Raw genomic sequence first — 19724 nt, forward strand, 5'->3', positions numbered from 1 at the left:
TCTTTGTCCAAAAAAATTCGTCAAAGTGTGTTTCGGAAATTGCCACTTTTTTTTTATTTTTTTTATTTTTTTTTTTTTATTTTCCCCTTTGGAGTCTCGCCCCCAATGGAACACACCCCGCTGAGGTTTGGAAACTTGGGGGGAAGAGTTACCCGTAGCTCGGCTCGTGTGTCCACGAATTGGATTTCTCCCCTGCTCGTTTGATTTTTATTGCATGCCTGCTTTGTGCGATTTTGTTCGTTTTTCCATTTCTGCCAATTTGGCAGTTTTTCAAATTTGCATGCTTAGTGTGGCCATCCGAGTGTATGCCTGTTTCTTTTTGTTTTTTTTGTTTTTTTTTTTTGTTGTTTTTTTGTTGTTTTTTTGTTGTTTATTTTTGCTTTTTTTTGTTTTTTTTGCGCGCGCCCATCCCTGCTCACCCCGCGTGTGTACGCCTCGTCCTGTAGATACATACCATTATGCAATCGGCCCGGAGGAAACTGCCGTTCTGGGGGCGCAAACAATCTCGCCGCTACTCTGTGCACATCTCGCCGAAGTGCGCGCTGCGAACGGCCATTTTGAGTGTGGCATTTCCAAATAAGACTTCACGTGAAAAATGTTGCAAAAAGACGCAAACAGTGCTACAACACGACGCGAAATAAGCGAACGCCACCCCTTTCTTTTGGCACATTTTTCTTGTCCCATTTTGTTTCCTTACCAACTTTGTCCCAAGAGTGGCATACATGCATGGCATGTTTCCCTTTCATTTGTCTCGTCCCTTCTAAGGGCAGCCTTTTTGTTTAAATCACAAACTTGTTTTGCCCTTCACACACGGATGTTCGCTAAGTGCACAGTTGGCGGAAAATTCCAAATGGGTGTATAAGCGTGTGCAAGTATACACTGTTTGGGATAATCCCCTTTTTTTTTCTTTTTCTTTTTTTTGTACACCTGCCTCGCACGCACACTTGTGTGAAGAGGCATAAACGGGCGCAAAGCAACCCAACAAGCACAGACACGCAAAAAAAAGGGTAAAAAAAAAGGGCAAAAGAAAAAGAAGCCCCTCCACACAGATACACACATTAGCCCATTCTGTGTACACTACTACGTGGTGCGCACCTAACCAAGGAGAACCCTACACTCGGCAAAATGAATACAGACTTAACAACCAGGGAAGCCAAAACTGCGGAGGAAAAGTCCCCCCTTGGTAGACTCACCTTTTCCGAGCTGGCCCAACTTTCCGATTACCTAAAACCAAGTAGAAATAACGAAATGTCGTTGTTAGAAGGAAAACCCGAGTTGCCTGCACAGGACGAAAGTTATATGAACAGGTCAGCAAAAAAAAATTTTCTCTTGGAAAATTATGAACTAGCTAGCCAAAATGCACGAAATAGCGCAAAAAAAAAAAAAAATTCCGTGTGCAGTGATAAAAGTTGCGTAGCGGATAGCTGTATAGAACAACCAGAGCAAAGTTACAATCCTTTTAGGAATAAACTCATTGATGAAGAAGAGAACAACCATTTGAAACCTGCAAAGTGGCACATGTCGCACGGACATGACTCCATCCAGGGGAAAGAAAATTTACCAAACTGTGAGTCACATGTGAACAGTTCGCTGATAGGAGAACAAAATGTGCTAACACGAAACGATGAAGATGCGCATAATAACCTCTCCAGCAATTCCACGCGCATAGACAGTTCCGATGTTTTTTTCCCAACAAAGGAGAATGGAAACAGTGTCAAGAAGGAATGCGCCTCGTATTCGCCAAGCATAAGTAACAGCCGAAAGTGTGAATGCGATGAAAATGGTAAAGCTGGGCAATGGGGAGGCGGTAAGGCAGGGCCAAATGCAGACACGCCGTTTGGGCGCGGGATAAGCGGAATAAGCGGATTAAGTTTTTCTGGAGGAAGTGCACTGGGGAAGGAATGCGAAGAGGTGGGCGAAGAAGAAGGAGGAGAAGAAAGGGAAGAGGAAGAAAAACAAGCGGAATGTGAAAAAAGCGAGGATGAAGAAAGCGAGGAAGAAAGAAGCGAGGAAGAAAGAAGCGAGGAAGAAAGAAGCGAGGAAGAAAGAAGCGAGGAAGAAAAATGCGAGGATGATCAAATTGATGATGATCAAAGCGGTGATGAACGAAGTGATGACGAACAAAGTGATGGAGACCAACTGGATGAAGACCAACACGATGAAGACCAACGCGATGGAGACCAACGTACGGACGAAGAAGCAGACATGCCGATCGACCCCACAACCGCAAAGGAAAAGCGGCCTAGCCAAGGCAGCAGACGCAAGGACAACCGCGCTATCTACACGAAAAGGGAGGAACAAACTGCAACAGAAAAAAAAAGCATGCCCAAGGAGAAGACGAACAAGTATAAAGACAATTTGAGTTTATTTAATGAACTGTTAAAGCACAAAGGTGAGTTAAGCTACTTCCACCAGAAGATGGTGGAGGATGAGCAGCAGGATGAGCTGCCGGATAAACGGCAGGAGCAGCGGCAGGCGAATCGTCTCCTAAGAGACGTGCGTGTGAAGAACGATGGCCACTTTGACGAACGCGCGAGGAGTAGCAATGTAGTCAAATTAAGGCAAAACGGAAATGCGCATCTGTGGAATAGCAGCCGTTCTAATGCTGGAGCCTTTTCAGGCAAGCACGACATCGCGCAGGTGGGTGTGAGGTCTAATAATAGCACGTGTAGTGCGCTTGCCGTGGGTAAAAATGCCTCTTTTGTGGGAGGCCCCCCCGCAAGCGAAAGCAATGAGGGAAACGGAGACGACATGAATGGCACCTCCGGTTCGATTGAATTGAGTGGATCTCCAGACCCGCGTGATGGCAGCAACCGCAGCACCTGCAGCTGCGACCACCTCCCCTCGAAAGGGACCCATAGGGACCAATTCAACGGAGCGGAAAAGGAAAGCAACGAGAAGAAATCATTGCAAAAGAAGAGGCACCCGAACTTGTACAGCTATCTACTATTAGAAAATAAAAAGGAACAAACACAAAATGTTCAAATGAAAATAAATGTAAAATTTAAAAATATATATTTGGTAAAATATAAGCATGTCAAATGTGTGGTGACTAACAACTCGGGGGTGATTGTCCATTCATTTTCCTTTTGCAAAAACGGAGCAGATTTGGAGGCACAGAATCGAATTTTTAAAATGTATAATAAGGACAAGGAGAGCTTCCACATGCTGCGTCATGATGAGGTGCAGGTTCTCCTGGAGGAGCTGAAAAGAAGAGCGCACACAGATGTCACCTTTGAGCTGCTCTTCGATGCGCATGTGGTTAATGGGAGGGTCGAAATATCTCCATCGACGGTGAGAATGATGCACCCGCCTTTTGCATAATCGTTCTTCTTACGTTTTGTTATGATTGTCACTCCTATTCGTGTGTATATTTTTGAAATGCTCCTACTTTGGGGCGGTCGCGTCTTCGCTTTGTTTGCATAAGTGTATGGCGGCGCATGTGTAGTAGTCCCCCCGCGCCATGTCCTCATATGAGGTTAGCGCCTTTGCGTATGCTCCCTTTCCGTGTGCGCGTCTTCCTCACGTACTCCCTCATTCTCCGCTCCAGTTTTACAGGCTAAGCTTTTACGGCGTCGAGGAGGTGCCCCAGAAGGGGGTGGAGCCAGATGCGAAGGGGACCAAGAGCAGAGAGACGAGTGCAAGGCTAACTAAAGAGGATGTGAGTGCCCCCGGTGGGGGAATCAGCGGGGTGGTCGCAAAAGGTGGGGCTGCTAAGGGGAAGACTCCCAGGGGGGAAGTCGCTCAAGGGAAGGTCGCTCATGGGAAGGTCACCATCGGGAAGGCTGCTAATGGGAAGGTCGCTCAAGGTGGGCCTACCAACGGGAAGACTGCCCATGCGAATGCTGCCCACGGGAAGGTCACCAGCCGCGTCACTAGTAACCGCTTCTCTACCAACCGTGCCACTAACCACCGCGCAGCTACCAACCTTGCCGCTAACCACCGCTTCTCTGCCAAAGGAGCAACGGGCCAATCGGGCAAAAGCAGCGCCACGCCCGTCACAAAACCGAAGGAGGAAAAGGAAAAGAACTCCTATATAGGGTTCACCATACTACACCTTAAGTACCTCTTCCAGATGCAGGAGAAGGGATCAGTGCATCTGAACATCTCGAGTAACAACAATGAGGGGCTCGATTTTGTGAAAAGTTATAGCAAAGAGGAACATGCACATCAAACGGATGGAAAAGCACTTGCAGAAATGTACTCAAATAATTTAAGCTATGTAGACAAAATAGGGATGCTTTTTAAAATATTATTTGGCCACAGTTTGAACATCTCCTCTCAGAAGGTTTTCTTGGAATATCAGTTCGTTTCAAATGATGTGAGTGGTTGGGATCTTCGTGTAGAGGGGGACTCCCCTGACAGACACGCAGATTTTAAAAGTGCTCTGGAAATGGTCCAAAAGGGGAACGTCTCCAACCAGTTAGAAACGAAAAAGGGAGTGGAAGAATGCATGAAGAATTACCTTAAAAATTGTTCCCATTATATTTACGACGAAATTACCATTTCGCTATTTGGCTTGCCAGAGAGAAACGGAGAGGAGAGCGATAAGAGGTGCTCTGTGGACGAGGTGAAGGGTAGAGGCACATGTGGAAGACCCCGCTTTTGTAAGTCCCCAAGTGAGGCAACCATTCAGGGTTCTTTCTCCAAAGGGGGGCCTTTTCCCTACACAGTGTGTAGCGTTGCTAGTAGGGAGGGGACCCCATACAGAGAGGCCAGTAAACTCTCCAATAGCGGATGGGACCACCACGAAGAAGAGGTAAAGACCTCCATCCGTCTCATCTCAGAGGCGTGTCTACCAGACTCGTGCGAAGCATCACAGAGGTTAAAACCGCACCTGGTGAATCTGCTGAATTGGTTAGAGAGGACGAATGAAAAAAGAAACAAAAAAAACAAAAAAAACAAAAGGATGGAAACGTTGGAACATATTATACGCAAGTACACCACAGGCTTTAATGACTGCCTCGATTTTGCGGAAGTGAGCAACGGTAGTAAGGCCTACAAACTCTATGAGGAGAATAAGAAGCTGAAGGAATATATAAAAAACTGCAACTGTTTCTTTATCAATACGTTGATGAGGAACCACCAGGAGATACAGAAGTTGAGGCACAGCAATAAGACTGTTAATATACTGTACAATAGGGAGAGGATGGGCAACCTAGGCAGGGGGGGAGTCAAGGGGGGCCCCTCCCTGGCGGGTGCCCACTCGGGGGAGGTGCGTCACGCGGATGAGATGCGCCATGTGGGTCATATTGACGAGCTGCATACACCCGTGGAGCTAGATCGGTTCGGCGCGATAAACACACTGGAGCAACAGAATGACATTCTGAGCGGCATGATTGGTAGGCGGCCCGTTGGGAACTTGGCCGGCTCCGCGAGCACGGCGAGGAGGGGCGAGCGGGGATGTCCCCCCGTTTGTCCACACGTGACGAGGCAGGATAGTCAAAGCGGCAACTACCATGTGGGTAGCAAAGTGGGAAAGCCCTTTTCGAAAAGGAACTTCCAGACGCCCACGGCGGATGGCGGTCGTGCAGACAAGCGGACTGATCTGCTACATTGTACGTCACATTGGCCGAAAGAGGGGGGAGCGCCCCTGCAAGACCTTCAGGGGAGAAACGCGTGCAGCAAGTCGTCCCCCCAGTTGAGCTCATTCAGCGCGTTTCGCTTCGGCGGAAGTGGTGGAAGTGGTAGAAGCGGCCGAGGCGGGCGCGCCTGTTCCCACTCGTGTCACCTCGGAAGGGGGGAGTCGCGCGGTGGGCCAGCGGATATAAGTGGTCGAAGAGACCGAAGCGATGGAAGATGCGGAAGCGGTCGAAGCGAGCGAAGCCGCCTGCTGACGCTCTACTCGAACCCGATCGGCGCAGCCCTCCACGCGCGCGCGCCGAGGAAGGAACGGCGTGATGCCACCACGGGCAGCCTTGTGAAGAGCTCGAAAGATGCGTGTCTGCTCGCAAATGCGAAATGGAGCGCGTGGAGGCGGCGAACTGTTGGGGGGCAAGGCAGTAGGGATGGCCATGTGAGGCTGGAAGCCCCGTCTAGCAGTCATGAAATGAAGCCAAGACAATCGCTTAGTATGTTGAAGAAAAAGGGGGGCACGACGGTATGCAGTGGAGAAGCGATCCATGCTGGTGGTATTGCGAGGGGCAAAAAGGGGGCGACCACCAGGGGGGAATGCAGCCCATGGGAGGCGCGCCCCGAGTTGAAGAGAGAAAGACGCGAACGGGAGGGGTCCACTACCAGTTGCAGGAGCAAAAGGGGCCCCAGAGACCCGCCCGAGGGGGGGGCTAACCCTGGTCGAGATAACCCTGGTCGAGATAACCCTGGTGGAGATAACTTCGGGGCAAGTAACCCCAAGGGGGATCTCCCCAGCAGAGCAAAAAACAACTACGACACGAGTGAAGTGTTAAAGAAGGAGTACTTTCACAAAGCGCAGATGGGGCCAGGGAAGAAGGGGCAAACCTTGCCCAATTATTGGCTCAACCCGAGAGGTGCAAAAGAGAAAGGAAAGGAACACCCCACTGAGGGGGCGACTAACAATTCGAGTGAAGACAAATCTGGTGAGTGGAAGGTAACGCATGTGGGGGGACGTGAAAACGCATCTGTCTCAACTTTGAGAGGTGGGAAGTCTGGGGCCATCACGGGCGGGGGTTCCACACAAGTGGGTCCTACACAAGTGGGTCGAATTTCCAATCACCTCCATGGGGGGAGAAAAGGAACCAACACGGTAGTGACAGCTGGAGGGGCAAACAAAGAAAACCACATGAATAACGTAGATTACAAAAAGAGGTACATCGAAAGGGTTATATCTACGTATGATGAGTACATTCCCATAAAGAGGGAACAGCCCCATGAGGGGAGAAAAATCTGCACAATTAGCGGTTCAGCCAGTAGGGTGCAGTCCCCCGGGGTGGGCAAAAATGATGTTGCTAACGTAGAAGGGGTGGGCACCAAGGAGAGTCCCCCAAACGACAATGCCATTACGTCAATAAAAGAAATCATTCAGAATAACCTAACGAGGAAAAGCAACTTGGATCTAAGCTGTATAGAAAAAAGCGCGCTCCTCAAAAATTTGCACAACGGTAAGGTGCCCCCTAGTGTGTACCTTGAGGGGGTGAAGTCGGGCGGACAGGAAACCCACCCGAAAGCTGCTCCGGGGGGAGAGAAACGACGCGCCCCCAACTCGAAGGACGCCTACATCCTTGACATCATAGATAAGAATTTGAATAAGTCCTTCAGCCAGCTGGACCGCATAAAGAAGAAGATGAGCGAGCACTTGGTTGTGTAGGTGAGGCGTGGGGACTGCGTTAACGTGTAGGAGTGAACTTGGCAAATCGCTTAGGCGGTGGGAACTTGGTTGATCGCATGCTCCGTCTGCGCCGCCATTCCTGCGCCGCTATGGCTGCACCGCTTTGGCGGGCACGTCTCACCAAAGCCCTCGGTGGCGCGCACGAATGTTGACGTCCACCAACGGTTGTGGCCCACGAGGGGCGTCTCGCCGGGAACGTGTGGGAAGCGAAGCAAGTGTACGCCCAGTTGTGCGCTTAATAGCACGCTTAATGGTACGTTGTGGGAGTGCTGCACATGTAACGTGGCCATGTCAGTGGGGTCACTCAGTTGGCAGAACTTCTTTTCCCCGGGATGACCGATCACCCCGCGAGGCTGCGCGCCTCTTTTGTGGAAGCCCCATCAGGGTGACACTGGCGTGGCTCCTCCAAGAGGGAAAAAAAAGAAAAAAAAAGAAAAAAAAAACAAACATACATACATACAAACGTGGTCATGCATACGTGATTGTGCGCCCCGATTTTTCCCTACGGCTGACGGTGCCACGTTGGTAAAACGCTTTTCGCGGCATTGCGAGCCGGATTGGGTTTTTTTTTTTTTTTTTCCTCTTTTTTTCCCTATTTTTTCCCTTTTTTTTCCCTATTTTTTCCCTTTTTTTTCCCTTTTTGAAATTGAACCCCCCAGGGGTAGATGCTCTAGCGCGCAAAAGCACTAGAAGGCGACAATCGGGAGAATCGCGCAAACTCGAAAAGAAGCCAACGAGGCGAAATCTCAGAACAGCTGTGTAGTTGGGGGTGCGTGGCGGCCGAGTGGGCGAGAGAGAGGACCCTTCCGTTGAGAGTACACGAATTGTAGGAGAACAGAAGGGGGATCCGCCACTCACTTTTACGTGGAGCGTGCACGTTCGCATTTGTGTTTATCCAAGGGGGGAGAGAGCCGCTAAGGGGAGGCACACGGACACCCCCTCCTGTGAGTTGCCCCCGCTGACTGGGCGAAGCGCAGAAGGGTTTTCCCAGGACGGCTTGGAACACCGCCCCCACTCCCCCAGGTGAAGCGGCGCCCCCAGTTGTAACCGCTCCCCACCACCACCATGGCGCAGTTCCTGGTGGAGCAGATCCGGTACCTGCACGAGGAAATCGAGATGATGGAGAAGGCGATCGCGGACCTGATCGAGGAGAAGGTGAGGAAGAAGAGGAAGCGGGGCATCCGTTACGACTACTCCATCAGCTACCTCGTGGAGAAGATCCAGAGCAAGTCGAGGCTGCTCCTGCAGTACTACGGGGACGAGGACGGCTTGAAGAGGGAGGAGATGCAGTTCATTTCGGGGAAGGCGGGAGGAGCGGCAGGAGCGGCGGGAGCGGTAGGCCAGGGGGAAGGCGAAGGGGGGGAGGAACACGAAGAGGACGGCGATGGCGATGGCGAGGGAGAGGGCGACTGCAACGACCTGTGGAAGAACTACTACGAACGGGTGAAGTACATCCGGGACTACCACAAAAAAACGAACATAAAAAAAATTGAAATCAGGAACTACAAGGCCTACAAGTACGAAGCGCTGAAGAACAACCGCCTGAAGGAGAGCTTCTCCCCGGTGGAGAGAAAAGGCAAGTACGTCGACATGCAGAAGTTTTACGACGATTTTGTGAATATGAAGAAGGTGAAGCAGTTCAGAGTGAATATATTTCGGAAGAAGGAGTTGGCTAGCCAGAAGAAGAGAAACAGTGCCGAAAAGGAAAAGGGAAAGAGTTCCTCCAAGGGCGGTAGACCCAATGAAGGCGAATTTAAAGAAATGGACTTAGTAACCTATCTTCACAATTTCACCCGCTTCTACTACATCCCAAGGTATTGCAAGTATCGAAATGAAGAGTACAAAAGGTATGTGCAGAGTGTGCTGGCCTATTTGGTAAATTTTTTTTCAAAAATTAATGTCTTGGTGGACTGCCAGAAAATGTACGCGCAGTATGAGCAAACCTTTGAACAGAAATTTAAGGAGAAGGGGATTGAGCAATGGGAGAAACACACATACGATTTGGACCTTTACTGTAATGTGAATGATAAGCTGTACGCCTCGGAGGGGACCTTTAACTCTTATAAGAATAGCAAACACTACGATGAGGATTTGAAGAAGTACATGCAGAAGGCCCTCACCGTGGAGCAGCTTCAAAATGTGAAGAGGCAAATCGAAGAGGAGGATAAAGAACTAGCCAAATGTGAGTACCTCATCGAGATGTATAAAAATGTGTTAAGTAAAATATTTCAGAAAACCATTCAAAGGATACAGAGGAAGCAGGCCTTCAGTGTAGACGAGTTGCAGAAGAGAAAAAAAGCGGAGAAAAAAAATGATCATTTTTTAAGTTTACGCGATCGTGGGGGGATGTACGGTGCTGAGGAGTTTGATGAGCGAGGCGACTTTCCCCATCTGTACAATTCGCACACGTTTGGCCCCTCCTCGGGGGATGATGACTCCTCCACGGATGAGTCCGACGGGGGGAGCGTAAGCGGCGAGGGGGATGGCAAAGGGAAGAAAAAGGGAAAAGGGGTAAGCGGAGCGGGTGGAGCAGACGGAGCAGACGGAGCGGACGGAACAGACGAAGATGAGGAGGAGAAGCCCATTTATAACCCCCTGAATCTGCCCCTGGGACACGATAATAAACCCATCCCCTATTGGCTTTACAAGCTACATGGCCTCTCAAAGGAATACACATGCGAGATATGCGGGAACTACTCCTACTTTGGCAGAGCCCATTTCGAGAAACACTTTTACGAGTGGAGGCACTCCTTCGGCATGAAGTGCCTGAACATCCCCAACACGCTGCACTTTAAGGAGATTACCAAAATTGACGACGCGCTGAACCTGTACGAGCGCCTGAAGAAGCAGACGCAGATGCACGTCTTCAAGCCCGACCAGGAGGTCGAGTGCGAGGACTCCAAGGGCAACGTCATGAACATGAAGGCCTACGACGATTTGAAGCGCCAGGGGCTGCTCTAGCGCGGTAGCGTGGTTAGCGGTTAGCGGTTGTTGGTGGCGGTTTGGTTAGCGTGGTCAGCGGCGGGTCGGGCGATCACCCGCTTGTGTTTGCGTTTACGCAGCGTTGCCCCTTCTTTTGCGCGCACGAATAGCTAGCGCGAGAGGCACCTTTGTTTTTCCTCTTCTTCTTTTTCTTCTTCTTTTTCGTTTTTTTTTGGACAGCATAATCCCACATTGGAGAGGGCGGGCAGGTTACTTTTGCCCCCCTCCTACCGATAAAGAACCCCGTTTGACGTCAACCCCGTTGCGTTCATTTCGCGCGCACAGTGGCGACGCTGCGCCTTCGTCCGTACGTACATGCGAGGGGCGTCTCTCTGTGTGTGCTAACCACGTTTGAGCATCCCCCCGGGTGAAGCGGCGACTGGTATTGTCCCTGTGGGGGGGGGCGCCTCGGTCGGCGGGTCCCCCCACCAGGAGTGACGCCGCCCTCCACAGGCGTTTACTTCACCCATGTGTGCTGGCACACACATAAGCGCAGGTTGAGCAACGACAAAATTTACCTGAACAAGTCATACTCTTTCATTCCACGTGATATTTTTACCCTTTGGGGATGCACTTTTTCAAGGGGGCTAAAACTCAGCCGTCCTAAGCAGCTGGCGAGCGGAGGGAAAGCCCCCCTTTTGTGGACACGTATCTCGAGGGGTTCTCTGCGGAAAAATGGGTAGGCTCAGCAGGGCGGGCGGCGCTGCTACGGGTGCTGCGGGAGCAACGGCTTCTACGGCTGCTATGGCTCCTCTTGCCGCTTTAACCCACTTATGAGACCCCCCTCGTTCGCGCCCCCTCACAGCCGACCAGGCAAACCTCAAACTGCTGAAGATTAAAAGTTCCATCGCCATAGGTACGACGGCGCGCAGCTGTGTAGGGGCTGATTTTTTTTTTCTTTTTTTTTTTTTCACCTCTTTGAAGGCGTCACTGTTGCTTTCGCGGCCCAGTTCACCTCCGCGTATTTCCCTTTTGTGTAACTCCTTCCCAAAGATGAAGCGAACTCCCCCGTTGTGATCGACAGACAAGGGATGGAAAAGACGTCCAAATTAAAGGAACGAAAAAGGGTACTCTCCAGGGGGGGCTTATGGTCCACCTAATGTGAAGCTCACCACTTGCCCTTTTTGGGGGGAGTCCTCCACACAGTGATCATACAGTGGCGCCGCTTCCATTTTCCTCCGCAGAAGAGATACAAAACTCGCGTCAAGTGGGACCAGCGGGAGACGGAGCGCCTGATCGACGGGATAAACGTAAGGGGGATAAGCGGCAAACGTGCTTATGGGCGTCTAGACACCCCCTTTTCTGCGTGCACACGTCGGCACCACTACGTTGCCACTCCTCTCCCTTCCCCCGATAGAAATACGGAGTGTCCAACTGGCGCAAAATTATGGAGGCCTACTCCTTTTCGGAGAGCAGGTTTTTGCAAAGGAGAGTGGTGTGAAGAGGGCGCAACGGTGAACAGCGCTTTCTCCATCCCAGGCAGAGATTAGTTCGCGGCACCCGATTAGTGTGTGGCATCCCATTACTCCACCCCCGTTTCCGCCTCTCCCCCTCCTTTTCCACAGAACCAACGTGAGCTTAAAAGATAAGTACAGGAACTTCAAGAAGGTGTTTATCATAGAGAAGGACTGAGTTGGTGATGGCAGTGGTCTTCTGCATAAAGCTAACACAGCACAGCGAGGTTACACCTTTAAATGTCTCCGTGGTATGCCCTCCCCCGTCGCAACCATCATGGTGTCCCTTTCCATGTGTCTTCCCCCCATCGATCTGGATTGTCTTCCCACACATGCTTCGTCATCCCTGTTATTTATTTATGTGCGTTTCCACGTGGGGGTAAATTGTACGCTCAGTGGAAGGCGTGACAGTGGGGAGGAAAATACCCAACAAGTCACGCCTGCACTTGTGCGAAACGGAAAAAGGAGGAAACAAAAATGATCGACTGGTTGCATGAGACTGGCATAACTGACGGTGCTATTTTTTTTCCCGTGCGGTGGTAAACTGGGGGGAATAATTTCCCCCTTTTGCGAGTTGCCAGTGTGTGATTTTTTTTTTTTTTTTTTTTTTTTTTTTTCCCTCTACCTTTGCACGATCACTTTTTTATTTTTCAAACGCAAAGAGCAAAACTGCGCCACCTCCTTAACCGACCAACGAACCAAAGAAATGGACACTCACGGCGAAAAAATGAAAAACCTGGAGATAAAGAAGCACTCAAGGGGTGACTTGCTTCTCCTGAGGAGCTCCGACCTCCATTCCTGTACAGCAAGAGAAGTGCCTCTCGCGAGACCGCATCGTGTGCGCCTTCACTTTGCCTTCCTCATTTTACCTCCCTCACTTTGCCCCCCACACTTTGCCCCCCACACTTTGCCCCCCACACTTTGCCCCCCACACTTTGCCCCCCACACTTTGCCCCCCACACTTTGCCTCCCTCACTTGGCTTTATTTTTTCCCCCCAGTTCGGAAGCTCCAAAGGGAGGTAGACAAAATGGGCCTCCTGTCTAGCGCGGTAGGGAGCAGCTCCCGCGAGAAAGGGGCTTTTCCCAAGGAGGCTTCCCCCGAAACTTCGCAAAACGGTGAACGTCTCGCGGGGGGAGGGGGCACACCATTTGCGTCCCCCCCGAATGTTTATCCTCCCCTTCTTTCTCTGCACCCCTTTAAGGAGCAGCACCTGTCGGGCATTTTGACGACCTTAGAAAACGTCGCCGACCAGGACAACACCCTATACGTAATTGCAAAATATGTGAATCCTCTGAGCGTATGTTTTGTATCTCCAATTTAGTGAGCCTTAACAGGGGGAGAAATTACACAAGGGAGATTGCCCTACCGAACATGCCCTTCTCGTGTTTTCCCCCGTCAGTGCTTAACACAGCGAGGTGAACTAATCGGGATGTTAAAGGTGGGGAGAGGTGCTTTCAGGATGATTTTTTTTTTTCTTTTTTTTCTCCCCGCTTCCACCGCCACACCACTTCAATGCCACATGCACCTCTCCATCATCTCCCCTCTGTTTCTCCACAGATTGGGACAAAACGGCTGTACTTGTATAACGGGAAAGATTTACACTGCCGGAGTTGTGCGTGTTTATTAGGTAACAACATGGAGGGGAAATCACCTGGCGATTTGGCAGAACAGAACCCTCCCCTCTGTTGCAGAGGGCTCGAAATGTGTATGTTCAAACGTACCTACGCATCTGCTTTGCTATGTCAGCTACCCTCCCCCCTTTGCAGACTTTTACATACGGAGGGACTTCCGGAAGAGGGGCCTTGGGCTGGTTAGTACGACCCCCACTCCGGGGGAGAGGGGGAGATTGTGGAAAAGAAGCAGATTGTGCTAATAACGGCTGATGCATAAATGGGACGCCCGCCCCATCCCCATGTGCACCTGCGCGGGAAGAGGCCTGCAGATGCCTGCCCATTCGGTGAACCACATTTCGTTTTACTTTCCACTTTTGTAGGAACTTTTTAACTTCATGCTGAGAGACAAGGCGATCTCCCCCTCCCGATTATGGTGAGCATGCACAATGGGGGGGAACAGGGGGAAGGGAAATTTCCTCCGAGTTGTCCCACCAGGCTGAGACTCTTCCGTCTTTCCTTTTGAAGTCGGCGAGGATATTCCGTAGGTGTCCCCTTGCATTTGCGGCATATCTGCCTCTATACATCGACGCATGAACATTGGTGTGTTTTTTTTTTTTTTTTTCTCCCCGCGGCAACGCAGCTACGATAACCCATCCCACAAGCTGCGGAGCTTCCTGAAGAAGCACTTCTCCCCGTGCGCGCTGATCAAGCAGGTTTGGCCTACAATTGCATGCGCACGTAGGTCCATCTGCATATACATATACATATACATATACATATACATATATATATATGTATATATATATATATATGTTATTTTTTTTTTTTTTTTTTTTTTTCCGCGAAGCCGAACAATTTCGTCATCTTTGCGGAGTACTTTGGCGAACCGGAAGCGGCCCCCTTCGAGCGATGAGCGCCGGTGCGAGTAAACATTTGGCGCTGTCCCTTTCGGACACATGGCAGGGACTGCACAAAGGGGCAATTCGTCTTGTCGCCCCTTGGGTTCATCGTGTAGAGCAGCCCGTTCCAACCAGTTCGCTCTAACGAAACTCTTTATTTAGAACTCTCCTTTGTGAGAAAAAAAAAAAAAAAAAAAAGCGCAAGACAGATAGACATCCCTTTTGGGCGAAGTGGGAAATCACATTTTGGTTATCCAACTGGTCCACACTCATAGCTGCCGCTTAACCAGAGCAGTTATTTAAGCTTCCCCCCTCTTCACATTTGACTGGAATGCGTGTCGTGCTGTTGTGCATGTCGCGCATTTCGTTCCTTTTTTTTTTTTTTTCCCTCCTTTTGAAAACGCCTTCTCTCACGCACCTGTCTGTGCTAGCCATTTGTGCTGTTTCCCCATGAACGTGCAAAACCGGGGAAACATGTAACCCGCGCTGAGCAGAGGTGACTTCCACTCGTCAGTGCGTTTCGACGTTGACGCAACATATGAGCACACCGTGCTCGAGCGAAATAATCGCTCCCAACTTTGTGGAGGCTGTAAGATGGGGCCAAAGGGGAAAAAGACTTCTGACTCCGCGAAGGGGGGCAATTTATCCGCGCATGAGAAATTTGTGAGAAAAAAAAAAAAAAAAAAAAAAAACACATACAAATGAGGAGAAGCGTATGCAAATGTATAGAGGCACACGTAGCCGATGCGCCACGCAACGCACCTTCGGCCTCATCCCCCTCTAACGATCATTCTTCGGCCGCACCCAAAAAAAGGACCAGCTAATCGACGAATACTATTCCGACTTGAAAGATGACCGCAAAAAAGAAGAATGCCAGCCCAGGTGCACACGGGGGGACCACGTCTTTAAATCAGTGGAGAGGGACAAGGCTGACTACGCGGTTAAAAAAATGAAGGCAACACTCAGTGTATGGAGGGCCGGCATTTGCTCGGTTCATGCGTACGACACATCACATGTATCACCCCTGCATATGCTGTTGACGCTGCCCCATTTCAACAGAGACTAGATGAGAATGGAGAACCTCCACCCTTCACCGACTTGGTTCCAAATGGTATATCCCCTTCCGCTAACAGATGTGCGCTTTTCGAAGAGGCACTCATGTGATCCTTTTTTTTGCAAAATTTCCGTCGCGTCGTTTTACCCCTCTTCACCTCTTCCATGCGCAACTCCCCTTCGAGCAGAGGCGAAATTTGGCACCGTGAAGATCACCAACCCTTTGCCCAAAGTAGAGCGGGTAATGTTTCATTCATGGTGCGGGAAAAGGGCAAGAAAAATGGGGCAACTGCAGCGACTCCCGGCTATGCAACATGGCCGCTAATCTGAATCACAAGCAAATGAAACACTCCACCCCTTTCAGCGAGACCAACTAAAGGAGGGCTACATGCAGTGGCTGACGACGGAGAAGCTGATGGTAAGGCTCGCCTGTTCGATGGCCATTGGTGAGTAAAGCAGCACCGCGCATCGTTCAGCGACACTGTCTAACATCTCCCTTTTTTCCCCACGCCCCACCCGCAAAAAAGAGGCCAAACGAAAGAAGACTAGAATACGAACAAATGCAGGAAAAATACCTAGAAGTAATAAACGGACCCTCAAAAAAAGAAATGAAAAATTGCGTAAAGTACCACCCACTGTGTTGTAACCTAACCTGTGTGAATGTACGTCTCGCCATTCGCTTCCCCCGTCAGACTTTAAAACTATCGGAAGATATAAAAAAGGATGTAAAGCTCGCGCGAGTGGTGAAGTCGCATTACCCTAGAGGAATAGTTGGTTATCTGAGCATTTCGTTTGGATCATTTAATAGGCAGAAGGTGTCAGCACAAATGGGGGGAGCAGGACAGGGGGTGCTGAACACCCTGAAATGTTCCCATTGTTGATGGGCTCTGTGCTGATCAAAGATAACTGCGTCATAGTGGGCAACGCAAAATGGAGTGCGGAAAAAATGTAATCTTTCTTTTTTTAATTTTTTTTTTTTTTTTCCTTTTTGCGCGGTAAGGCGTCGATTCCATATACAGTGAAAACACCGTGCTGTACAAGGACAAATATGAGGAGCATAAAAGTAGGCAGGAAGTTCGGGAGAAAAAAATGAAAGAACGTGCAGAAGGTATCGGCTTAGTCTTTCCTTACACAAAATGTTTTGCATAATATCGCATTTCGCCGCGCTTTCTCTTTGTTTATTTTCCGCCCCCTCTTGTGCAGCGCTGGAGTGGCAAAACAACAGGAATGGGAACTTCCTGGCGTTCGAAGCAGACAATAAGTGAAGCGCCCGCGATTTGGCCGCGCAGAGGTGCTAGGCTGCGGCTGTTTTGCGGCTGCTTCGTGGCTGCTTTGTTACTGCTTTGTGGCTGCGTCTTCGCTACACCTCTTCTCTTTTTTTTTTTTTTTTTTGAGCTAGCCAAACGGCGGTTTCGGCAAACTTTCGAGGTTTTTTACCTGAACAGTTCATGCACCTTTTTAAGCATTCCCAACTGCGTATGCAGAACGGCAAAAACGCACACAACATTTCAGAAATGCTCGCGTAAAAAAAAAAAAAATTAATTCGATAAATTGTACACTTTACAATTTATGCAGATTTTTGTTCTTTGCTTCGTAAAGGTGTAGCCAAAAGGGCAACCAAAACGGAGTAAGAAGTGAAAAAATTACGGCAAAGTGGAGTAGACACAATATCACAAAAAAGGAGTTAAAAAAAAAAAAAAAAAAAAATTAACACACGTACACGCATAGGCGAAGGTGTGCAGGCGGAAGCGGAAGTAGAAGCTGAAGTTAAAGTGGATGCGTTGCTCCACCTCCCTTGGGTGAAAGCCCAAAGGTGAGTTTTCTCCCGATCTGCCTGCGCACTGAATTGCGGACGCGTCACAAAATAATTAGCACGTCCAGCGGCACGCGTCCTCATCTGTGTTATTCAGTTCCATAAAAATTTCAAAACGCAGTTTGACATCATCTTAAAGGGGCCTTCCCACGAAACAAACTTCTCTCGCCAAATGGGGCCACTTTGCACATGCCTGTGAGCCGCCCCTCCGTTTGCCGTGCTGCGCCGCACGCTCGCTGTACACTCGGTTGGCCGCAACATAGCTAAGTGGGCTGGCCCCCCATCAAAAGGGCAACCACAACGCGCACCATCCCTCTTATGACAAACATTTTTTGTGCTGAAAAAATTTCTCTCCTCGGATGCCCCCTCAATTGGTTATTACTGTACAGGTTAACCGGGTTGTCAAGGGAAAGGCAGAATTTGGAGCGGTTAGCCACCATGTCCCTTTCGATTGGTTGGGGGGAGTACCATAACGCTGCTTCTTATGCCCCCGCTTGGTATGCCCCTGCTTGGTAAGCCCCCGTTTGGTATGCTCCCGTTTGGTATGCCCCCGCTTGGTATTCCCCCAATGGGTACACCACCGATGGGTACACACCCGATTGGTAGGGTCCCATCTGTTGAGGCCTAACTTGGTATGGATCCCTATCGTCGGGCAACTTATTCGCAGGGTAAGCGTTCAAGCCGCCATTATAGCAAGCGTTAGCAGTTGCATTTCCGTAGGGGCCTTTATTCACTTGTTGACTCTCCGCCCCCGCCAAGGCAACGTCGTTTCCGTACAAGCTGTTGCTGTTGGCGGCGGTGGTGGCGGTCGTGTAGCTACCGCTGTTGTTTCCGCTGCAGTTGCCGCTGTAGTTGCCGCTTCCGATGCTGTTGTTGGGCACTACCCACGGGGAGATGTACTGCCTTCTGTAGGTCTCGTCCAAGCCGTCATCGACAAAGGTGCCGCCGCTCAGCGGCTGATTAGCTCCTAACCCGTGCGCATTACTATCTACACTTTTGACGCTGTAGTGGCTGTATGGAAGATGGTGAGGGGGGACTTCAAACACTTTACCCTGTGGACTGGACACCGCAGGAGGAGGAGGATGAGGCCTCTCATCCTTTTGTATAATCGGAATGGTCACATGTTTTAATATATACCCTTCTATCACTTGTGTTTTCTTCAATGGGTCGTCGTTATCTAGCGTGTGCTGGAGCGTGCTCGTGTGGGTGACCCCTTTTGGGATGAACTTTCCACCAACAGGCAGTACGCCGCCATATCTCAAATCGTCAGTTTTGCATTCCGGTGAGTTCCTTCCATGCGCCGTTTGCGCGTTCGTCTGCGCGTGCGTCTGCGTGTACGTCTGTGTCTTCTTCTCACTCGAGCTTGACTTGGCCAAGTCCACCTGCTTCTTCCTTTTGAGGTTGCTCATGTGCAAGTAGTAAAACAGCAGGAAATTAACGGTGGCAAATATTCGAATGATTAAAAACACTTTGCTAAACTTATAATCCATTACATTCGCAAACGAAGAGTTTTGGTATTCGTACATTTCCACTAATGATATGACGATCACCAAAAAAACGGAGGTGTGTACTAATCCGGTGGAGACCAGGGAGATGGACAGAATGGTCGTGATTAGCAGGACGCTGAGCATGACATAGTCCATGTTGGAGGAGAAGATGAAAATTACTTCAAAGCTGTACAGTCCGAAGTAGAAGAAGAAGCACACGTAGAAGAGCAGGCTAATTATGAAGCCCGAGCAGGCTGGTTTTTGGTTCTCCATTTTGTTGATGGTGTATGTGGGGGGGGTGATGGTGATGCCTTGTCACGGTGTGCAGCTCGCGTCTGTGTATGCCCGCGGGGTGACTCTTCAAAACAATTGCAGGGAGTCCGCGGTTCGCGCGGTTGCTACTTGGCGGGTCAGACACCTTCGTTGGGGGAGGAACTTAATTGGTGAGCAGCTAAATTGGTTGTCAATTAATCTGCCTTGGTGTAGCTTAATTCTTTTTTCGAATGGTACTTTTTTATTTGTTCTTTTAAAGTGAAGTTGTTTTTAACTGAAGTTTTTTTTTTTGCACTTTTTTTGGCTCTCTTTTGCACTTTTTTTGCCCCTTTTTTTGCCTTCTTTTTGTCCTTTTTTGCTTCTCTTCAGTCGGTCTCCCTCATGAGCAGTTTTAAACCCGCTGTTGGCGCGCCGTCCAGGCGATTTTGAGCCCTTCCGCGAAAGCGAGCAGGCGGGGCGAACAAACGCGCGCAAAAGGGAAGAAGTGGAGGAAGAAGGAAGGGGAAAAATGGGGGAGCAACAAAAAAGCGAACGAAAACAAATAAATACAAATAAAAGCAATCTGCAACAAGCTGAAACAAAAACAAGCTGGTACGAGCTGGAACGAGCTGAAAAAGCTGAAAGAACGTAAAAACAACGCAGAACAAACAAAGCAAGCAAAATGAACATAATCGCCATGCCAATTTCGATTTTTTCGCTCTTTCCGCTCGTTTCGCGTGCGAAATGTAGTCGCCCATTCGGACTTTTTCAGACCCTCTGCGTTGCCCACGCGATGTGGACACTTTCGCGCGGACCCCCTCTCATGTGCACAACTGCATGAACTGTTCATACTTTTTTTGGCAT

General features: G+C 49.7%; 6 protein-coding genes across 6 annotated transcripts, besides 4 other annotated features; 5 read left to right on the plus strand and 1 right to left on the minus strand.

Annotated features, from left to right (window-relative positions):
- Positions 1-563: 563 nt before the first annotated feature.
- On the plus strand, positions 564-7285 carry PVX_099645 (hypothetical protein, conserved; the record flags this gene model as incomplete). Its single annotated transcript, XM_001614729.1, has 2 exons — positions 564-3294; positions 3551-7285. Exons 1-2 carry the CDS (start codon positions 1126-1128, stop codon positions 7283-7285), a joined length of 5904 nt encoding a protein of 1967 aa, XP_001614779.1. The 5' UTR covers positions 564-1125.
- Positions 642-665: a microsatellite.
- Positions 2817-2845: a microsatellite.
- Positions 7286-8371: 1086 nt separating the features above from the next.
- PVX_099650 (splicesome-associated protein, putative) lies at positions 8372-10267 on the plus strand (the record flags this gene model as incomplete). The annotated part of the gene is made up of 1 exon (XM_001614730.1): positions 8372-10267. The coding sequence occupies one exon, from the start codon at positions 8372-8374 to the stop codon at positions 10265-10267; it is 1896 nt and encodes a 631-aa protein (XP_001614780.1).
- Positions 9588-9627: a microsatellite.
- A 545-nt stretch (positions 10268-10812) lies between the features above and the next one.
- Positions 10813-12245, plus strand: PVX_099655 (telomeric repeat binding factor 1, putative). The gene is made up of 6 exons (XM_001614731.1): positions 10813-10967; positions 11094-11144; positions 11282-11355; positions 11473-11538; positions 11646-11704; positions 11854-12245. The coding sequence occupies exons 1-6, from the start codon at positions 10964-10966 to the stop codon at positions 11918-11920; spliced, it is 321 nt and encodes a 106-aa protein (XP_001614781.1). The 5' UTR covers positions 10813-10963; the 3' UTR covers positions 11921-12245.
- Positions 12246-12448: 203 nt separating this feature from the next.
- Positions 12449-14269, plus strand: PVX_099660 (hypothetical protein, conserved; the record flags this gene model as incomplete). Its single annotated transcript, XM_001614732.1, has 9 exons — positions 12449-12542; positions 12742-12791; positions 12945-13010; positions 13143-13181; positions 13301-13370; positions 13510-13553; positions 13737-13789; positions 13997-14069; positions 14204-14269. 9 exons carry the CDS (start codon positions 12449-12451, stop codon positions 14267-14269), a joined length of 555 nt encoding a protein of 184 aa, XP_001614782.1.
- Positions 14270-14793: 524 nt separating this feature from the next.
- Positions 14794-16573, plus strand: PVX_099665 (hypothetical protein, conserved; the record flags this gene model as incomplete). Its single annotated transcript, XM_001614733.1, has 9 exons — positions 14794-14844; positions 15070-15222; positions 15315-15366; positions 15497-15549; positions 15673-15726; positions 15836-15928; positions 16001-16175; positions 16309-16416; positions 16512-16573. 9 exons carry the CDS (start codon positions 14794-14796, stop codon positions 16571-16573), a joined length of 801 nt encoding a protein of 266 aa, XP_001614783.1.
- Positions 16574-17603: 1030 nt separating this feature from the next.
- On the minus strand, positions 17604-18944 carry PVX_099670 (hypothetical protein, conserved; the record flags this gene model as incomplete). The annotated part of the gene is made up of 1 exon (XM_001614734.1): positions 17604-18944. The coding sequence occupies exon 1, from the start codon at positions 18879-18881 to the stop codon at positions 17604-17606; it is 1278 nt and encodes a 425-aa protein (XP_001614784.1). The 5' UTR covers positions 18882-18944.
- Positions 18945-19385: 441 nt separating this feature from the next.
- Positions 19386-19408: a microsatellite.
- Positions 19409-19724: the final 316 nt, after the last annotated feature.

This window comes from Plasmodium vivax, chromosome 7 (assembly GCF_000002415.2).
Source record: "Plasmodium vivax chromosome 7, whole genome shotgun sequence".
In the NCBI taxonomy this organism is placed as follows: domain Eukaryota; phylum Apicomplexa; class Aconoidasida; order Haemosporida; family Plasmodiidae; genus Plasmodium; species Plasmodium vivax.

Excerpts from the sequence above, each read along its gene's own strand:
- PVX_099655 (XM_001614731.1), top strand. Across the intron at positions 11,145-11,281 it reads TAAAAGTTCCATCGCCATAG|ATGAAGCGAACTCCCCCGTT; the intron begins GTACGACGGCGC and ends TCCTTCCCAAAG. Across the intron at positions 11,539-11,645 it reads GCCTGATCGACGGGATAAAC|AAATACGGAGTGTCCAACTG; the intron begins GTAAGGGGGATA and ends TTCCCCCGATAG.